Source organism: Mobula hypostoma, chromosome 14 (assembly GCF_963921235.1).
Source record: "Mobula hypostoma chromosome 14, sMobHyp1.1, whole genome shotgun sequence".
NCBI lineage: Eukaryota > Metazoa > Chordata > Chondrichthyes > Myliobatiformes > Myliobatidae > Mobula > Mobula hypostoma.
In genome coordinates, this window is record NC_086110.1 from 12,173,196 (window position 1) to 12,195,833 (window position 22,638).

At 41.5% G+C, this 22,638-nt stretch overlaps 1 protein-coding gene across 4 annotated transcripts in view; it reads right to left on the minus strand.

Annotated features, from left to right (window-relative positions):
- The window catches only part of LOC134356440 (diacylglycerol O-acyltransferase 1-like), a 119,425-nt gene that overhangs the window by 73,929 nt on the left and 22,858 nt on the right, over positions 1 to 22,638 (minus strand). For all 4 annotated transcript variants that reach the window (XM_063067388.1, XM_063067387.1, XM_063067389.1 and 1 more), the window contains exons 5-6: positions 22,214 to 22,266; positions 4,739 to 4,844 (exon numbers count right to left, since the gene is read on the minus strand). In XM_063067388.1, coding sequence (XP_062923458.1) covers positions 4,739 to 4,844; positions 22,214 to 22,266 — 159 coding nt within the window. The remainder of the gene's footprint in view (positions 1 to 4,738; positions 4,845 to 22,213; positions 22,267 to 22,638) is intronic.

Below are 22,638 nucleotides of genomic sequence, written 5' to 3' on the forward strand. Positions count from 1 at the left end.
AAACCATCTGGCTGCACCAGTGATGATCTGGTGTGTCATATTAAAGGGGTTCAATATTTATGCAATCAATTATTTTGTGTTTTATATTTGTAATTAATTTAGATCATTTTGTAGTCTTTTTCTGTTGATCAGTATCAAAAGAGCCAAATTAAATCCACTGTGATTCAATGTTGTAAAACAATAAAACATGAAATCTTCCAAGAGCAGTGAATACTCTTTACAGGCACAGTATATAAGGCCTTGGTGAGAGTACACTTGGAATATTCTGTGCAGTTTTCATCTCTGTACCAAGAAAAGATGCACTTGTCATAGAGGAAGTGCAAAGGTTCACCGGACAGATTGCTAGGATGACAGGACCGCTTGCCATTTAAGAAGTTAAATAAATAACATTTGTATTCATAGAGTATAGAAGAATGGGAATGGATTTAACTGAAACTTCTAACATTGCTATACAGACGGGCTATTTGGAGGATGCTTCTCCTGAATGCAGCTTATGGGGCAAGACTGAGGCAAAGAGAGATATTTAAAATCAAAGGATGGGAAAATGAGGAGCTCACTGCCAGAGACATCTGTAAAGGCCAAGCTGCTAAATAGTTTTAAGAAAGGTAGAGATAATTTCTAGAAGCAACAGGCATCAAATATTATGGTGGAGGGAGTGGGAATACAATATTAGGATAACTGACCAGCTATGGCCATACCAAGTGATACAGCAAACTCAAAGGATCAAATGACCTACTAACAGAACAGTACAACACAGGAACATGTTTCAATGTATGCATGATAAATACATTTGTATCTTGAAAATTGGACCTTCAGCCAACATCTGTGTCAACCATAATGCTAGTCTAATCTAATCTTATCTATTCACACACTGTCCATATTCCATTATTCCCCACCTGCACATAAGTAGTATCTGTCTAAATGCCTCTTAAACACTGTGTCATATCTGTTTCTTCTACCTCTCCCGGCAGTGTGTTCCAGTCACTCACCACTATCTCTAAAAGAAAACTTAACTTTTAAATCTCCTTCAAAATTTACTCACTCACCTTAAACTGTGGCCTCTAGTATTTAACATTTCCACCTTGAGATAAAGACTGTCTATTCTTCTCATCATTTTTAGGTACTTCTACCAGGTCACCACCTCCCTCCCTCAGCCTCTACTGTTCTGGAGAAAACAATCAAAGTTTGTCCAACATCTTCTTATAACTCCAATACACTCCTACTCATTTTTTCAATCTTTCTATATATCCACAACCCTCTGCAAAATTCCAGTGGTTCTATATCCTTAAAGACCTTTCTTCTCACTTCCATCTTCATTTTGAAACTGTGACCCCCCTGGTTACTAGCCAGTTAAAACCAATCCTATATCTATTTTGTCAAATCCCATAAGAAGTCAAGAGTCAGAAACAGAGCAAAACAGCAAGAATCAAGGGATGGAAAGAAAGGAAGGAAAGGAAAAAAACAGCCCTTTGGCTCAACGAGTCCATGCCAACCATGGTACCCACCCAGTTAATACCTATTTTCCGCAGTTGGCTCATTTCCCTTTAAGATCTGCCCCTGCATGTACCTCAACCCCACTTCCTCTAACATCTCATTCAATAGTCACCACCCTCTGCGAGAAAAAAATTGCCCCTCAGATGTCTTTTAAATCTTTTATCTCTCACCCTAAATTTCTGCCCCCTAGTCTTAGGCTTCCCTTCTCTGAGAAAAAAACGGTTATCGTGCACTTTATCTATGCCTCTCATAATTTTGAATATTTCTATAAGGTCACACCTCATTCTGTTACATTCCAAGGAATAATGAGTCAGCCTGCCCAGCTTCTTCCTATAATTCAGGTCTGGCAATATCCTCATAAAAATATTTTCTGCACTCTTTTCAGTTAACCGTGTCTTTCCTATAACTGGTTGACTAAAACTGAATCTCTCCAAAACTATCAAATCTTAAAAATTAATCTGGTGAATTTTTGCTGCACGCTCTCAACTGTATATATATCCTTTCTTAGGTAAGACAACCAGATTTTGCACTGTATTCCAGACGTGGTCACATCAGGGCAAAGTAACACTAGAGCAAGGTATCTGTATCATTGAACTTAAATCCTCATAAGTAAAGACCAACAAAGCATTTGTCTACATAATTGCTTGCTGTACATGCATGTTAACTTTAGAATCAGTTTTATTATCACTGTAATGTCATGAAATTTGTCATTTTATTACCGTGTTATACATAAAATTACTACAAATTACAGTGAGAAATATATTAAAATTAAATAATATAAAAGGAAAACAGAATAGTGAGTTAGTGTTCATGGACCATTCAGAAATCTGATAGCGGAGGGGAAAAAGCTGTTCCTAAAATACTAAGTGTGCGTCTTCAGAATCCTGTACCTCCTCCCTGATGATAGCAATGAGTAGAGGGCTTGTCATGGATGGTGAGGGTCCTAATGAGGAATGGCGCCTTCTTAATGCACCACCTTTTGAAGATGTCTTCAATGGTGGGGAGGCTTGTAACCATGAGGCAGCTGGCAGATTCTACAACTCCCTGCAGTGATTTCTTTTTTCCCAATCCTATGCATTGGAGTCCCCATACCAAGCAGAGATGCAGCCAGTCAAAATGCTTCAGATACAAGGAACCCAGGCCTGTCTAAACACCAACAACTTTTAATCCTTCACGAGTTCATTTTTCTATTTGTTCTACCAAATTGCAAAATCTCACTTTATAATCCACCAACCTTGTCCTTGCCCATTCAGTGAACCAGTTTATATTCCCAAAACCCCTCTGCATCCTCCTCATAGCTACACTGCAACCTAGCTATGTATCAACAGCAAACTTGGACATATGCATGCTTCCCTTATTCAAATCATTAATATAACATATGATGTATCAGCAATGATCCCTGGCACACCTCATTTATCAATTGAAAATTACCTGCTTAATTCTAGTTTTATGATTGTAAAGTATCCTCAATCCACACCAGCCATCTTTCACATGAGTACTGGCTCTCTCACCATTTTTCCTCAATAGTCACCATACACTTTAACACTGTTCATGCTTCAACTGTTAGATTGGGTAATAAGGTCTAAGATCCATTTAAGATATTTCGGGTTTTATCAATCAAGCTGTTGGGAAATTTACCCTCCACCCTACTGGTCCCTAACAATTGAAGCATATGAATTACTAGTCCAATGTTTCAATAAATGATTGTCTCAGTCTCAGATTGTCTCAATGATTGTCTAAGATCTTAAGATTTCTGAAGAAACTTAAGAAATGTTTGAATGTATAAAAACCATGCTCTGCAAACAATTACTATAACATAGATTGTCTCACATACATTGATCTAATTTCCTTTTTAAACCACCCTTGCATAAAGTCAATTCATGATATTGTAAACATTTCTTAATTCCAACAGTAACTGAACCAGTAGTTTTCAAAATGTTCAGCTGGCCCAGAAAAACATTTTTCTCCTAAATTTGCTCAGGATATAATTATCATCTTGGAAAGTAAGATCTTTCTACAGTAAAGCTTTTCCTTTTCACTTGCAACTGAAGAAAGGAAAAAAAGGCAGTTACTACCTACAATGTTAGACACTGGCCCTAATACACTGCACAAGCTTACCTGGGATTCATTAAGATCATGCATCTGACAGACATTCCCCAGAGAAAATTGGCACACAACTATTTTGTAATTATTTCAACAAATTACCTGAGAAACACCAATAAATTCCAACACATGGCATGTTTTAGTGATCATTTGGTTTCATTGCATTAGATCCTTTTGCCCGTTAAAAGTATAACAGCCACATATGAAAAAAATTGGTGTTATTGGGTCATCTGTCTGTCTTCCATTATCATCTAGCTATACCCTATTAAAGAGTTCCCTTACTGTAGTTTTCTTATTGTTGGTTGCCCTCCTACCAATATTACTTTTATTCCCCTGTTGCAACATCACTGATCATATTCTCCAGGTTCCCTATTACCTGTGTAGGTTCCATGCACCATCCAAGCTCCTTACTATCCCGGGATCCCTATTTAACCTTCAACACACACTCATCCCCAACTTTCAATCACTGATCTGACTAAATACCACCACTAACCCAATTACTTGCTCTAAACTATCAGTTCTGATCTTTATTAAACAATTAACTAACTTATGACTAACCTATCAAAGCAACCAGCTCTCTCCAGTTTGATACCTGACCAACCAATATGCCAGCCACCAACCTCCAATCTCTGACATAATGGCCAATTTCTAATCTGAATAATAAAACTTCAGTGTTAGGAAGCCTCATAAAAAACTGGCTCAGCACTCTTTTAATACGGCTTTTTAGACTCTGCGGTTTCGGGCCAAGATATATTGTGGAAGTGTTTCATGTTTTGTTAAGACTTTTTATTGTCTTTAAATCTGAAAGATGAACTGTTTATCTGCTTTAATTACTGAAAATTCCATTACTTTGTCTAAGTATTGACACAATGGTGGAGATTATGTGTTGTGAGCATTTAATAGCACCCTTTTCATGATATCAGTAGTTTCAGAGATAAAGACAATAGTTGTAAAGTACGTATGCAAGTAAAACTGACAGAAAGAAATAAAAGAAAACACAAAAATGAAAGAAATGAGACCAAACAAGAGAAAAAATGGGAAGGAGAGTGAGAATAGAAGCACAAGAAACAATGGAGGAGAAATGAAAAATAGTGAATTTCAACTCTTGGGGAAAAAAAACTATTGTAAAAGAGTTTCTAACCTGCAGTAGGTGTTGTCAACACTTTGAGCACAAATAGTGGTATAAACAGAATAGCTCCAAGATTGATTATCTGGATAGTATATCCTATTTTTTCACTCATTGCAAGCTGCAATATACAAATAAAACCTGTTAAGCTTAACCATATTTCTAACTTTTACCAATCTGCAAACTATAGTTACTTCTAAAGAAATTATTATTCATCAGAAAATCCACTTAAAAAAATGCATAGGTAAACATCTTACAATATATTAGACACATCCTAAAAGAAAAAAATCAGACATTTGCCATTTCTCTTCCATTGAAATAACTGTAATCCATGTAGTCTTTATAGCATAGTACCATAAATATTAGCAAGTTCATTATTTTAGGAAAAACGTGAGTATAATCACTTACCAACAGGACATTAAATTTTCAAATTTTTCAATTATACAGTGGATTCCAGTTAACTGAGACACATTGAGACCAAACACTTCAGTCCAATTTAAACAGCTGCCCCAATTAGACAAAGTTTTATGGAAATAGATTTTAAAGAAGTATAAAATAAAACAAACTATCAATTGAGTAACAAATTATGTATTTAAATGAAATGCATAACAAATTAGAACACTAGCAGAACTACTACAGCACTATAAAACTGTGATAGTACCTAATAGTTATCAATGGAGGAATTCATCCAATATCTACTGTCCTGTTCTTTTGATTAACTATAAATGAACAAAATCAGAACAGACACCTAGTGCAGATAATGGACTGCCTTCAGACAATGCTTTTGACAACTGTATCCTCCAAATCTTCATTTTCATTGTAACAATCACGATGATACTTTCAAATTCTTCATAGTTGCTAACTTTAAATGTAAGATTATTTCACTTTCACTTTTGCCATTTCTGACATCTCCAAGCCCGCATTCTTGAAACTAGTGAGCAAGACAGTTCCAAATTGTCTTACTGCTTATTACTCACCAAATATCAGTGAGAAAAATCACTGTTTTTGAATACACATGCAAGTGACACTTTGGAAAAACTATTCACTCTAAGCACCTAGTAGTATCTAACAGCCACACAAGTTCATGCGACTGACGCGAGCTAGAAACTATTCAGCAAGCCTCCTATCCCAATTAAGCGGCACACTGTCTCAAATATTTCTCCATCTCCTCCCTGCCCCATCTTCTTACTCTGACATCTCATCTTTTTTTCTCCAATCCTGATGAAAGGGTCTCAGCCCAAGATGTTGACTGTTTACTCTTTTCCACAAATGCTGCCTGGTCTGAGAGTTCCTCCAGCATTTTGTGTGTATTGATTAGATTTCCAACATCTGCAGATTTTCTCTTGTTTCTATTACTCTTAAAACATTTACAAAAACGTTACTGCATTAATGGGTGGTGGGGGTGGGGGATGAAGGCTGCACCCATGTGTCCTGGCAATGTTAGTAGAAGGTTTTCTTCTGCACAGTGCATTAATAAACACATATTACTGTGGATATCAACCTCCACTAATTAACACATTGTCAAGTCTCAAAGAAACCTAACAATTTAAATATCATCAAAGTTGCTGGTGAACGCAGCATCTCTAGGAAGAGGTACAGTCAACGTTTCAGGCCGAGACCTTTTGTCAGGACTAACTGAAGAAAGAGCTAGTAAGAGATTTAAAAGTGGGAGGGGGAGGGGAAGATCCAAAATGATAGGAGAAGACAGGAGGGGGAGGGATGGAGCCAAGAGCTGGACAGGTGATTGGCAAAAGGGGTATGAGAGAATCATGGGACAGAAGGCCCAGGGAGAAGGAAAAGGCGGGGGGGGGAAGCCCAGCGGATGGGCAAGGGGTGTAGTCAGAGGGACAGAGGAAGAAAAAGGAGAGAAAGAATGTGTGTATATAAATAACAGATGGGGTACGAGGGGGAGGTGGGGCATTAGTGGAAGTTAGAGAAGTCAATGTTCATGCCATCAGGTTGGAGGCTACCCAGATGGAATATAAGGTGTTGTTCCTCCAACCTGAGTGTGGCTTCATCTTTACAGTAGAGGAGGCCGTGGATAGACATGTCAGAATGGGAATGGGATGTGGAATTAAAATGTGTGGCCACTGGGAGATCCTGCTTTCTCTGGCGGACAGAGAGTAGGCGTTCAGCAAAACGATCTCCCAGTCTGCATCAGGTCTCGCCAATATATAGAAGGCCACATCGGAAGCACCAGACGCAGTATATCACCTCAGCCGACTCACAGGTGAAGTGTCGCCTCACCTGGAAGGACTGTCTGGGGCCCTGAATGGTGGTAAGGGAGGAAGTGTAAGGGCATGTGTAGCACCTGTTCCGCTTACAAGGATAAGTGCCAGGAGGGAGATCAGTGGGGAGGGATGGGGGGGATGAATGGACAAGGGAGTCATGTAGGGAGCGATCCTCGCGGAAAGCAGAGAAAGGGGGGGAGGGAAAGATGTGCCTAGTGGTGGGATCCCGTTGGAGGTGGCGGAAGTTACAGAGAATAATATGTTGGACCCGGAGGCTGGTGGGGTGGTAGGTGAGGACCAGGGGAACCCTATTCCTAGTGGGGTGGCGGGAGGATGGAGTGAGAGCAGATGTGCGTGAAATGGGGGAGATGCGTTTGACAGCAGAGTTGATGGTGGAGGAAGGGAAGCCCCTTTCTTTAATAAAAGGAGGACATCTCCCTCGTCCTGGAATGAAAAACCTCATCCTGAGAGCAGACGCGGCGGAGACGGAGGAATTGCGAGAAGGGGATGGCATTTTTGCAAGAGACAGGGTGAGAAGAGGAATAGTCCAGATAGCTGTGAGAGTCAGTAGGCTTATAGTAGACATCAGTAGATAAGCTGTCTCCAGAGATAGAGACAGAAAGATCTAGAAAGGGGAGGGAGGTGTCGGAAATGGACCAGGGAAACTTGAGGGCAGGGTGAAAGTTGGAGTCAAAGTTAATAAAGTCAACGAGCTCAGCATGCGTGCAGGAAGCAGTGCCAATGCAGTCGTCGATGTAGCGAAGGAAAAGTGGGGGACAGATACCAGAATAGGTTTGGAACGTAGATTGTTCCACAAAGCAAGGCATAGCTCGGACCCATGCGGGTGCCCATAGCTACACCTTTAGTTTGGAGGAAGTGGGAGGAGCCAAAGGAGAAATTATTAAGAGTAAGGACTAATTCTGCTAGACGGATCAGAGTGGTGATAGAGGGGAACTGATTAGGTCTGGAATCCAAAAAGAAGCGGAGAGCTTTGAGACCTTCCAACATATTATTCTCCGTAACTTCCGCCTCCAACATATTACTCTCTGTAACTTCTGCCACCCCACCAGCTTCCGGGTCCAACATATTCTCCGTAACTTCCGCCACCTCCAACGGGATCCCACCACTAAGCACATCTTTCCCTCTCCCCCCCCCACTTTCCGCAAGGATCGCTCCCTACGCGACTCCCTTGTCCATTCGTTTCCCCCCCATCCCTTCCCACTGATCTCCCTGCTGGCACTTATCCCTTGTAAGCAGAACAAGTGCTACACATGCCCTTACACTTCCTCCCTTACCACCATTCAGGGCCCCAGACAGTCCTTCCAGGTGAGGTGACACTTCACCTGTGAGTTGGCTGCGGTGATATACTGCATCCGGTGCTCCCGATGTGGCCTTCTATGTATTGGTGAGACCCGACGCAGACTGGGAGATCGTTTTGCTGAACACCTACGCTCTGTCCGCCAGAGAAAGCAGGATCTCCCAGAGGCCACACATTTTAATTCCACATCCCATTCCCATTCTGACATGTCTATCCACGGCCTCCTCTACTGTAAAGATGAAGCCACACTCAGGTTGGAGGAACAACACCTTATATTCCGTCTGGGTAGCCTCCAACCTGATGGCATGAACACTGACTTCTCTAACTTCCGCTAATGCCCCACCTCCCCCTCGTACCCCATCCGTTATTTATTTTTATACACACATTCTTTCTCTCACTCTCCTTTTTCTCCCTCTGTCCCTCTGACTACACACCTTGCCCATCCTCTGGGCTTTCCCCCCCTCCCCCTTTTCCTTCTCCCTGGGCCTCCTGTCCCATGATCCTCTCATACCCCTTTTGCCAATCACCTGTCCAGCTCTTGGCTCCATCCCTCCCCCTCCTGTCTTCTCCTATCATTTTGGATCTCCCCCTCCCCCTTTTAAATCTCTTACTAGTTCTTTCTTCAGTTAGTCCTGACGAAGAGTTTCAGCCTGAAACGTCGACTGTACCTCTTCCTAGAGATGCTGCCTGGCCTGCTGCGTTCACCAGCAACTTTGATGTGTGTTGCTTGAATTTCCAGCACCTGCAGAATTCCTCATGTTTGCGAATTTAAATATCATTACTGCTGGAAGTCACTGTAAAGAAAGTTTACCACTTCATTTAATGTTGTTGTGCCTAAGATTTATTACAGGGATAGGAGTGGGACCCCAAATTCACATATACCAACCTGGACACCATGTGGAAGAGGTCAACAGGAACAAGGAAGTTCATGTTAGAGGTTCAAAAAGCCGATAAAGGATTAAATAAAACAATTATGAGAAAAGGTAACAAAAGGGCTAAGTATCTGGTCAGGCATTCCCATTCCTCATTGCAAAAGTAAGTTATTAACTGTGTTTCATTTACCAAGATGAAGTGTAGCCAGACATAAAAAGCAAAACAGAAGTGTTGTAGCACTCACACTTTTTTGTACACTACGGCTATTTAGCCACAGTGCCCATGTCATACACACACAAAGTGAAACACATTCACCAGCATTTTTCCCTCTCTTTAGCAGGAAAAGACTACCTACAACTAGTACTCAAAGCACCAAACTGGAAGGAGCCCTTTTCAGTATCAGCAGTTCATCTTTGGAGAGGGGCCCAGCTATCATGGGCTCTCAAATCATACTGTTGATTCTAGTTGGAGGTTCAGAACTCCAGTCAACCTTTTTACCTCCCAACTTCCCTCATCCCACAATATCATAAACCTCTGACAATTAACAAGTTGCTTGACTTTTCCCCTTATCTGTTCCTCTACACACCAGGTGAATACCTTCAGTCATTTTATTGAAGATTCTCATGAGATCCCATCAAGACAAGTAGAAAGGGTGGAACTAGTAAATACTGTCAAAATTAGGCCTATCGATAATATTTTATTTCATCATACATTAAAGCAAACAGTACGATATGGTCCAAAGTACAAAGTAAATTTATTGTCAAAGTATGTAGACCATATACAACATTGAGATTCATCTTCTTGCAGGGAGCCACAAAACAAAGAAACATGATAGAATCCATGCGAAACCCCACACAACCACAAATGACAAAATATCCAATGTGAGAAGAAAATACAAATCGTGCAAACAATAAAAAAGTAAACAAATAATACACGGGATACCATGGATACAAGCATTTACTTATAAAGTTTAAAATTTTAATTTCTGTTAAATGGGGTGATCAATGCACTAAACTTCCTGGAGAGGTGGGCCCAAGATATGCTGTGGCTCATATTATCCAGACCATAAAACCCATGATTTACTGAGCAGCAGTGTTGGCGCGTGGCCAAGTGGTTAAGGCATCGGTTTAGTGATCTGAAGGTGGCTAGTTCGAGCCTTGGCTGAGGCAGCATGTTGTGTCCTTGAGCAAGGCACTTAACCACACAATGCTCTGTGCCAAGCTGTATGGGTTCTAGTACCCTTCCCTTGGACAACATCGGTGGTGTGGAGAGCATGAGCAACTGCCGGTCTTCCATACAACCTTGCCCAGGCCTGTGTCCTGGAAACCTTCCAAGACACAAATCCATGGTCTCACGAGACTAATGGATGTATATGTATATACACACACACATACATATATACACACACACATATATATAGTGATTCTCACCCTCCTTTATGTCTGAGACCTGATCTACCTACTTCAAGCATGTCAAAGCACTGAAGAAACACAACTAATGATGCCTCAGTAAATTCGTAGGCAAGAGAAGCAAAAAAAAGTTTATCTTCGCTAAGGTCACTCAATACTGAGAGCCTAATTACATTTAGTCAATTCTGTTGGGCAAGTCATATTGTTCAAATATTTGACACCAGAATTCCAAAAGCAGACATTCTATTCCCTAGTCTGTTACCTCCTCTGTGCTGATAGAGGAAAGTATCCCCAAAACCTCTTTGGAAGAAAATGTTAACAGCTGCCTAGAATCCTGGGAATCACTGAAAGTGGAAAAACACACAGAAGCCTGACATGAGCAATGAAAGGAACATGCAATTTCACGAACTATGACCATCTTGCCCCCTCCAAGCACTTCCTGCTTTCTCCACTTCTTTGGCCCTCCCGACACCTCAGAATTCACAGAACTGAAGTGAAAGGAAGTCATCCTTAGTCCCAAGGGAAGGTTAACAGGTAGCAAAAGCAACAGTAGCAATGACAAATTAAAAGAATTATTTTTAACTTCCTTTTGTATTAATCAACACATATTTTAACAGAAAAACTATTACACATTTATTACATGCTGAAACTCACAAAGCCATCTTGACTATTCTTGTTCTCACCCTGACTCTCCCCATTGTTGCCTCTGAACAGTACAGAACAGGATCAGGCCCTTTGACCAGAGATGTTGTGCCAAACTAATTAATGATACATAATCCCATATTCTCTGCAATATTCATGTGCCTCTCTAAGATCCCCTTAAACACGTCTAACTCCAGCATCACTCCTGGCAGTGCATTCTAGGCACCCACAACTGAGTAAAAAGAAACTTGCCTCATACATCTACTTTGAATTTTCACTCTCTCCCCTTAAATACATGCTATTATTAGTCATTTTAACCCTGTAAAAAAAGATAAGACATTAGCTATGCCTGTCATAAATCTTACAAACCTATCAAATTTCCCCTTAACCTCTGCTACTCCAGAGAAAATAACCCTACTTTGTCCAGTCTCTTCTCTTAACACATGCCCTCCAATCCAGGCAGCATCCAAGTAAATCTCTCTGTATCCTCTCCATGGCCTACACATTCTTCCTATAATGAACCATAGTTTCCTCTCCAAAGTCCTGATGAAGGGTCTCGGCCCAAAATGTTGACCGCACTCTTTTCCATAGATGTTGCCTGGCCTGCTGAGTTCCTCCAGAATTTTTGTGTGTATTACTTTGATTACAGCATCTGCAGATTTTCTCTTGTTCCTCTCTACCACAGTGGACAGAGGTGTTGACCCCATCTCATCTATTTCCTGTATCTTTGCTCTCACCCACTCTTCACCAAGACCATGCAATAACAGAGTTCCCAAAATCATACCCTTCAATCCCACCTGCTTCTGCATTCAACAGTCATCCATTACAATTTCTACCAACTCCAAAAAAATTCCATCAGAAAGCACATATTTCCATCCCCTCCCTTACTGCAAGCTTAAGCAGTATTTTGAAGAGATCACTCCTTTATCAACACCAAGGTCTGCTCTTCTGTCCCCATCAACTACTCTCAATTTTACAGTACTTATCCATGAAACTAAAGGAATTATAGCACCATATCTGTTCCTTCACCTCTTCCCTACCCAAGATCCAGGGACCCAAACAGATTTGAGTTGAAGCAACATTTTACCAGTGCTTCTCCCAATCTAATGTATCATAATTGGTGTATCCCAATATAGTTTCTTCTACATTGGAGAAAACAAATGAAGATTGGTTGATTGTTTTGCCGAGTATTTTATTCAGTCAACAGGAGTGAACCTGGATTTCTGGTTGCCTACCAATTTGGTTTTCCAACACACTGCTGTACGTGAACTTCTACATTTTTACAATGAAGCCTATTGCAAGCTTAAGCAATTCACCTTCTGTAAAGGAACTCTTTAGCCTTCCAGACTCAATATCATAATGACCAATTTGCTCTTTTCATTCACAACTTTCTCTTTTCATTCTATCTGCAACAGAACTGGCCCCTTCTGCCAGTTATTCAGCTGAGAGTTCAGCTCAGCTTTCCTTTTCCATTAGTGCAGTTTTTTTAGATTTAGATTATAAGGACACACAGTCCTCTTTTATTGTCATTTAGTAATGCATGCATTAAGAAATAATACAGAATGATATCACAGAGACACATGACAAACCAAGACTGAAAAACCGACAAAAACCACATAATTATAACACATAGTTACAACAGTGCAAAGCAATACCGTAATTTGACAAGAACAGACCTTGGGCACGGTAAAATCACAGAATCTCTCGAAAGTCTCATCATCTCACACAGACGGTAAAACCTCCAGCGCCACAAACTTGCCAATGCAGCATCCCGGAAGCATCCAACCACAGTCCGACTCCGAGTCTGTCCAAAAACTCCGAGCCTCCGATCAGCTCCCTGACACCGATGCATCGAGCACCATCTCTGCCAAACGTTCGACCCCAGCCCCAGCAACAGGCAATAGGCAAGGCCGATGATTTGGGGCCTTCCCTCTGGAGATTCTCGATCACACAGTAGCAGCGGCAGCAAAGCAGGCATTTCAGAAGTTACTCCAGATGTTCCTCCATGCTTCTTCACGTCTGTCTCTATCAAATCAGGATTATGCACGGCATCCTACTTCACAGATACGATATCAATTCGGAACGGCCGCACGCGCTGCGTCACGCTACCATCTCCTCCTCCTCCCTACTTGGAATTGTAATTCCCAATTTGGAATTGTAGTCCAAATTGTAGTTTGGACTACAATTCTGCTATGAATAAGATATATAGAATGTAGGATATAAAACAATATAGCGCAGTACACGCCCTTCAGTCCACAATGTTGTGCCACCCTTCTAACCTACTCTAAGATCAATCTAACCCTTCCCTTCCATATAGTCTTCCGTTTTACTTTCTTCCATGTGTCATTCTAAGAGCTTCTTAAATATCCTTAATGTATCTGTCTCTACTGCCACCACTGGCAGCACATTCCACACACCCACCACTCCGTTTAAAAAAAACATACCTCTGACATCCCCCTATCCAATCACTTTAAAATTGTGCCCTCTCAATCTATGCCCCTTATCATCTTGTACACCTGTCGTCATGTTTCATCCTCCTTTGCTTCAAAGAGAAATGCCCCAGCTCACTCATCCACTCATCATAAAACACATTCTTCAATCCAGGCAGCATACTGGTAACCCTCCCCTGTACTCTCTCTAATGCTTCCACAACCTTTCTATATTGAGGAGACCAGAACTGAATACATTATTCCAAGCAAGAGAAAATCTGCAGATGCTGGAAATCAAAGTAATGCACACAAAATGCTGGAGGAACTCAGCAGGCCAGGCAGCACCTATGGGAAAGTGACATCTCATCTCTTCTTTCCCCCCAGTCCTGGTGATGGGTCTCAGCCCAAAACATCAACTGTTTACTCTTTCCCAAAGATACTGCCTGTCCTGCTGAGTTCCTAAAAGCATTTTGTGTGCAACGTTCCAAGTGTGATCTGACCAGAGTTTTGTAGAGCTGCAACATTACCTTGTGGCTCTTGAACTCAATCCCCCAACTAATGAAGGCCAACACATCATATGCCATCTTAAACACTGTATCAACTTGCACAGCAACTTTGAGGGATCTACAGACGTGCACCCCAAGATTCCTCCATTCCTCTAAACTGGTAAGAATTCTGCTATTAACCCTGTCCCCTACCTTCAAGTTTGACCTTCCAAACCCACAGAGGGGATCGCCAGGGTCTCTCTACACAACCACCCCCCCCCCCCCCACAAGCTGGAACACTCACTGGGAGCATTGTTTGGCAACAATAAAGTATAAAATATAAAGCAATGTATATGAAGAGCCCAAAACATCGTTAAGTATCATTACCATCCACCTGCAACCACTGTTTCAATATTGTCAGGAATGAGGTACAGGAGCATCAGGACTCAGATTGCCAGGTGGGTAACAGCTTCTTTCCCTAGGCTGTGAAATTAATAATACCCTGCCACCACTGATGTCTCATCACTCGGATAGTGAGCTGTTTACTGTTCACTATTACTGCTTGCCTGTGCTGGGCACAACATGCATTTTGAATTATATTTTAATAAATTACTGTATTTGTGGGAAGATTTTGTTTTAAGTGTTATGTGTGATACATGTATTGTAGGTGCACCGTGGTCGAGAGGAATGCTGTTTCATTTGGTTGTATACATGTGCAGTCAGATGACAATAAACTTGAACTTTCCTGATTGAATTCCATCTGCCACATTGCAGCCCAACTCTGCATCCTGGTAATGTCATTTTGTAACCTACAACAACCTTCTATACTATCGACAATTCCACTAACCAACTTACTAACCACTTTTTCACTTACTCATCCAAGTCATTTATTTGAAAAAAATCACAAAGAACAGGAGTCCCCCTCCCGAATTTCTGAAGGAGCCTGCCATGGGGAAGCTTGTCAAATGCCTTACCAATATAAAGCACATCAATTTGTTTTCTCACCTCCTCAAAGAATTCAGAATCAGAATGAGAATCAGGTTTATTATCACCGGCATGTGTCATGAAATTTGTTAACTTAGCAGCAGCAGTTCAATGCAATACGTAACATAGAAGAAAAATAAATAAATAAGTACCAATATCCTGGCGGGGAGATTTGCGAGGGCTACTGAGATGACTTTAAGCTAGAATGGTTGGGGTGTGGGAATCAAATTAAAGAGACTAAGAGAGAGGAGGTTAGTTCACAACAGGGGGATGGGAACCAGTGCAGAGAAACAGAGGTGTGTAAAATGAGGGTAGAAGCAAAAAGTAGTAAGGTGAAAAGTAAAAGTGGCAGGCCGGCAAATCCAGGGCAAAAATCAAAAAGGGCCACTTTTCAACATAATTGTATAAGGGCTAAGAGTGTTGTAAAAGCGAGCCTGAAGGCTTTGTGTGTCAATGCAAGGAGCATTCGTAACAAGGTGGATGAATTTAAAGTGCAGATTGTTATTAATGAATATGATATAGTTGGGATCACAGAGACATGGCTCCAGGGTGACCAAGGATGGGAGCTCAACATTCAGGGATATTCAATATTCAGGAGGGATAAACATGAAAGAAAAGGAGGTGGGGTAACATTGCTGGTTAGAGAGGAGATTAACGCAATAGAAAGGAAGGACATTAGACGGGAGGATGTGTAATCGATATGGGTAGAGCTGCATAACACTAAGGGGCAGAAAACACTGGTGGGAGTTGTGTACAGGCCACCTAATAGTAGCAGTGAGGTTGGGGATGGTATTAAACAGGAAATTAGAAATGTGTGCAATAAAGGAACAGCAGTTATAATGGGTGACTTCAATCTACATATATATTTGGTGAACCAAATTGGTAAGGGTGCTGAGGAAGAGGATTTCTTGGAATATATGCGGGATGGTTTTTTGAACCAACATGTCGAGGAACCAACTAGAGAGCAGGCTATTCTAGACTGGGTATTGAGCAATGAGGAAGGGTTAATTAGCAATCTTGTCGTGAGAGGCCCCTTGGGTAAGAGTGACCATAATATGGTGGAATTCTTCATTAAGATGGAGAGTGACATGGTTAATTCAGAAACAGAGGTTCTGAACTTAAAGAAGGGTAACTTTGAAGGTATGAGATGTGAATTAGCTAAGACAGACTGGCAAATGACACTTAAAGGATTGACGGTGGATATGCAATGGCAAGCATTTAAAGATCACATGGATGAACTACAACAATTGTTCATCCCAGTTTGGCAAAAGAATAAATCAAGGAAGGTGGTGCACCCGTGGCTGACAAGGGAAATTAGGGATAGTAGCAATTCCAAAGAAGAAGCATACAAATTAGCCAGAAAAAGTGGCTCACCTGAGGACTGGGAGAAATTCAGAGCCCAGCAGAGGAGGACAAAGGGCTTAATTAGGAAGGGGAAAAAAGATTATGAGAGAAAACGGGCAGGGAACATAAAAACTGACTGTAAAAGTTTTTATAGATATGTGAAAAGAAAAAGATTAGTTAAGACAAATGTAGGTCCCCTACAGACAGAAACAGGTGAATTGATTATGGGGAGCAAGGACATGGCAGACCAATTGAATAACTACTTTGGTTCTATCTTCACCAAGGAGGACATAAATAATCTTCCGGAAATAGTAGGGGACAGAGGGTCCAGTGAGATGGAGGAACTGAGGGAAATGCATGTTAGTAGGGAAGTGGTGTTAGGTAAATTGAAGGGATTAGAGGCAGATAAATCCCCAGGGCTAGATGGTCTGCATCCCAGAGTGCTTAAGGAAGTAGCCCAAGAAATAGTGGATGCATTAGTGATAATTTTTCAAAACTCTTTAGATCCTGGACTAGTTCCTGAGGATTGGAGGGTGGCTAATGTAACCCCGCTTTTTAAAAAAGGAGGGAGAGAGAAACCAGGGAATTATAGACTGGTTAGCCTAACATCAGTGGTGGGGAAAATGCGAGAGTCAGTTATCAAAGATAACTGCACATTTGGAAAGCGGTGAAATCATCGGACAAAGTCAGCATGGGTTTGTGAAAGGAAAATCATGTCTGACGAATCTCATAGAATTTTTTGAGGATGTAACTAGTAGAGTGGATAGGGGAGAACCAGTGGATGTGGTATATTTGGATTTTCAAAAGGCTTTTGACAAGATCCCACACAGGAGATTAGTGTGCAAATTTAAAGCACACGGTATTGGGGGTAAGGTATTGATGTGGATAGAGAATTGGTTGGCAGACAGGAAACAAAGAGTGGGAATAAACGGGACCTTTTCAGAATGGCAGGCAGTGACTAGTGGAGTACCGCAAGGCTCAGTGCTGGGACCCCAGTTGTTTACAATATATATTAATCACTTGGATGAGGGAATTAAATGCAGCATCTCCAAGTTTGCAGATGACACGAAGCTGGGCGGCAGTGTTAGCTGTGAGGAGGATGCTAAGAGGATGCAGGGTGACTTGGATAGGTTAGGTGAGTGGGCAAATTCATGGCAAATGCAATTTAATGTGGATAAATGTGAGGTTATCCACTTTGGTGGCAAAAACAGATTATTATCTGAATGGTGGCCGATTAGGAAAAGGGGAGGCGCAACGAGACCTGGGTGTCATTATACACCAGTCATTGAAAGTGGGCATGCAGGTACAGCAGGCGGTGAAAAAGGCGAATAGTATGCTGGCATTCATAGCAAGAGGATTCGAGTACAAGAGCAGGGAGGTACTACTGCAGTTGTACAAGGCCTTGGTGAGACCACACCTGGAGTATTGTGTGCAGCTTTGGTCCCCTAATCTGAGGAAAGACATCCTTGCCATAGAAGGAGTACAAAGAAGGTTCACCAGATTGATTCCTGGGATGGCAGGACTTTCAGATGATGAAAGACTGGATCAACTAGGCTTATACGCATTGGAATTTAGAAGACTGAGGGGGGATCTTATTGAAGTGTATAAAATCCTAAAAGGATTGGACAAGCTAGATGCAGGAAGATTGTTCCCGATGTTGGGGAAGTCCAGAACGAGGGGTCACAGTTTGAGGATAAAGGGGAAGCCTTTTAGGACCGAGATTAGGAAAAACTTCTTCACACAGAGAGTGGTGAATCTATGGAATTCTCTGCCACAGGAAACAGTTGAGGCCAGTTCATTGGCTATATTTAAGAGGGAGTTAGATATGGCCCTTGTGGCTAAAGGGATCGGTGGTATGGAGGGAAGGCTGGTACAGGGTTCTGAGTTGGATTATCAGCCATGATCATACTGAATGGCGTTGCAGGGTCGAAGGGCCGAATGGCCTACTCCTACACCCATGTTCTATGTTTCTAACAGTATACATATATTGAATAGATTAAAAATTGTGCAAAAAGCAGAAATATATATTTAAAAAGTGAGGTAGTGTTTTCGGGTTCAATGTCTGTTTAGGAATCGGATGGCAGAGGGGAAGAAGTTGTTCCTGAATCGCTGAGTGTGTGCCTTCAGGGTTCTGTACCTGCTACCTGATAACAGTGAGAAAAGGGCATGCCCTGGGTGCTGGAGGTCCTTAATGATGGATGCTGCCTTTCTGAGACACCGCTCCTTGAAGATGTCCTGGGTACTTTGTAGGCAAGTACCCAAGATAGAGCCAACTAAATTTACCACCGTCTGCAGCTTCTTTCAGTCACGTGCAGTAGCCCCCACCCAACTCCCATACCAGACAGTGATGCAGTTCTCCACGGTACATCTATAGAAACTTTTGAGTGTATTTGTTGACAAACCAAATCTCTTCAAACTGCTGATGAAGTGCAGACACTGTCTTGCCTTCTTTATAACTACATCAATATGTTGGGACCAGGTTAGGTCCTCAGAGATCTTGACACCCAGGAACTTGAAATTGCTCATTCTCTCCACTTCTGATCCATGAGGATTGGTATGTGTTCCTTCGTCTTACCCTTCCTGAAGTCCACAATCAGCTCTGTCGCCTTAATGACATTGAGTGCAAGGTTGTTGCTGTGACACCACTCCACTAGTTGGCATATCTCACTCCTGTACGCTCTCTCGTCTCCATCTGAGTTTCTGCCAACAATGGTTGTATCATCAGCAAACTTATAGATGATATTTAAGCTATACCTAGCCACACAGTCATGGGTATAGAGAGAGTGCACACCCTTGAGGTGCACCAGTGTTGATCGCCAGCGAGGAGGAGATATTACCACCAATCTGCACAGATTATGGTCTTCCAGTTGGGAAGTCAAGGATCCAACTGCAGAGGGAGGCCCAGGTTCTGCAACTTCTCAATCAGGATTGTGGGAATGATGGTGTTAAATGCTGAGCTATAGTCGATGAACAGCATCCTGTCATAGGTGTTCGTATTGTTTAGATGGTCTAAAACCTCGTGAAGAACTATTGAGATTGCATCTGCCGTTGATCTATCGTGGCAACAGGCAAATTGCAATGGGTCCAGGTCCTTGCTGAGGCAGGAACTCAATCTAGTCATGACCAATCTCTCAAAGCATTTCATCACTGTCGATGTGAGCGCTACTGGGCAATAGTCATTAAGGTAGATCACATTATTCTTCTTAGGCACTGGTGTAATTGTTGCCTTTTTGAAGCAAGTGGGAATGTCCGCCCGTAGCAGTGAGAAGTTGAAAATGTCCTTGAATACTCCCGCCGCTGGTTGGCACAAGTTTTCAGAACCTTACCGGGTACTCCATCGGGACCTTCTGCCTTGTTCACTCTCTTTAAAGACAGCCTAACATCGGCCTCTGAGACAGAGATCACAGGGTCAGGCTGTTAGGCTGTCTTTAAAGTGAGTGAATCCTTGCAAGGTGGAAGGTCCCGATGGAGTACCTAGTAAGGCTCTTCACAGGGATATCTCACAGATATGCTATGGAGATCTTCACAGCTATAGTTATATTCTCCCTTCCAAAGTGGGCATAGAAGGTGTTGAATTCATCTGGTAGTGAAGCATCGCTGCCATTGGGTTTCGCTTTGCAGGAAGTAAAGTCTTGCCAGAGATGTCGTACATCCAATATCGCTGCCAACTTCATTCAAAATTGTCTCTTTCCTTGATTCCCATAGTAATCTGGGCCATAACATCCCGTCCAGCCCCAGGAACTCATCAATCCTAATGTTTTTCAAAACTTCCAACACATCCACTTGCTTAATGTCAATACGTCCCAGCATATCAGCTGTGTTACACTGCCCTCACATTTATCACGGTTCCTACTAGTGAATACCGAAGCAAAGTATTCATTAATGCCCCCCACCACACCCTCCAACTCCAGGTATACGTTTCCTTTTCTATCCCTTGATCAGTCCTACACTCACTGCTGCCATTCTCCTGTTCTTCACATAGATGTAGAACACCTTGGGATTTTCCTTAAGCCTACCCATCAATGCTTTCTAATCCTTGCTCTTCCAAGTCCATTCTTAAGCTCCTTCCTGGCTACATTTGTAAATCTCTAGAACCATGTCTGTTCCTTGTTTCCTAAACCTTATGTATGCTTCTTTCTTCCTCTTGTCTAGATGTTCCACTTTTTTTGTCACCTTACTGTTCTTTCACTGCCTCAGTGGGACAAACCTATTCAGAACCCCATGCAAGTGCTCCCTAAACAAACTCCACATCTCTGTTGTGCATTTCCCTGAGTGCATGTGTTTCCACTTTATGCTCCCAAGTTTACCTAATAACATCATAATTTGCCCTCCCCCAATTAAATATTTTCTTGTACCTCTGCTCTTTTCCCTGTTAAAGCTAGGTTAAAGGTCAGGGAGTTGAGGCCACTGACTCCAAAATGCTCACCCACAAAGAGATCTGTCAACTGACCAGGTTAATTGCTTAGTGTCAGATCCAGTATGGCCTCTCCTCCAGTTGGCCTGTCTACATATTACGTCAGAAATCCTCCCTGGTTGCACCTAACAAATTCTGCCCCTAAGCCTTTTGCACTGAGAGGGTACTAATCAATATTAGGGAAATTGAAGTCATCCATGACAACCACCTTATTTATGCACATTTCCAAAGTCTGTTTCCCAATATGCTCCCCAGTGTCTCTGTTGCTACGGCAACATCTATAGAATACTCTCAATAGTGATTGCTCCCTTCCTGTTTCTGACTTCCATCCATACTGACTCAGTAGACAATTCCTCCATGACATCCTTCTTTTCTGCAACTGTGATCTGGCCATCAAACTTTACAACTCCTCCCTTGGAGGGTCAGACACACTGAGCCAATAGGTTGGTCCTGGACTTATTTCCTGGCATAATTTACATATTACTATTTAACTATTTATGGTTTTATTACTATTTATTATTTATGGTGCAACTGTAACGAAAACCAATTTCCCCCGGGATCAATAAAGTATGACTATGACACGATCCTTGATTAGCAACGCTACTCCCCAAACAGTTAACTCCCTACCTGTACCTTTTGAAACATCTAAATCCTGGAACATCCAGCAGCCCTTGTGATACCATTGTCCCTGTAATGGTCGTGACATTGTAACTCGATGTAGTGATCCATATCCTAATTTCACCACGCTTGTTCCTGATACTTCCGGCATTAAAAAAGACACACTTCAACACATCCAACTGACTACAATTATGCTGTATCCACTTCCTATCTTTCCTCACAGACTCACAATATACTGCATCAACTGTCCCACCCTCTAACCTATCACTCTGGTTCCCATCCCTCTGCCAAGTTAGTTTAAACCCTCGCCAACTGCTCTATCAGACCCGCCCGCAAGGATATTGGTCCTCCTGAAGCTCAGGTGTAACCCATCTTTTTTATACAGGGCATACATTTCCCAGAAGAGATACCAATGATCCACAAATCTGAAGCCCTGCCCCCTGCACCAATTCTTCAGCCACACATTCTATAATCCTAGTCTTTCTCTCAGCACAATAAATCTAAAAACTGACTTATTTCCTCTCTTCTGAAGTTCTAATAAAGGGTCTGACATCTGACATGTTAACTCCATTTCTTTTTTAATGGATGCTGCCTGATCTTCGAGGAGTACCCATAATTTTCTAATTTTTTTTATTTTCAGATTTCCAGCATCTATACTTATTTCAATTTTCAACACAACTTACTATTCCCAAAAAATATCTTTATAAAATAAAGATGAAATTTAGTAGTGGAGATGCACTTACAGCTGACAGAGATCTTTCAATATGAAGAGCAATGAGGATAAATACATTCGACACTGTTAAGAGAGAAAAATGCTCACATTGATGATTTTGATTCTGGATTTACATTAATGAAACTACTATTTAACTGTGTAGACAGCCTCACACTAACATCTAATAATGTTAATAAATTCAGAAATTGAATATTTAATCTTTCACTATACAAGTGCTTTTACTAAATAAATCTTTTTTTAATCTTTTGCATTTTATTTTGTCTTGTTATCCTGTTAGTGCATTTGTTATGTAATATGCTTGAATATACAACATAATCAAAGTGACGCATCATCAATTCATTAATAGAAATATTTTTGATTTATTCTTTCAATATTTTGAACATATCCTTTCAATATTCCTGTAGCCCTTTGCTTCTGTGTCTGTGCGGCGTCTTA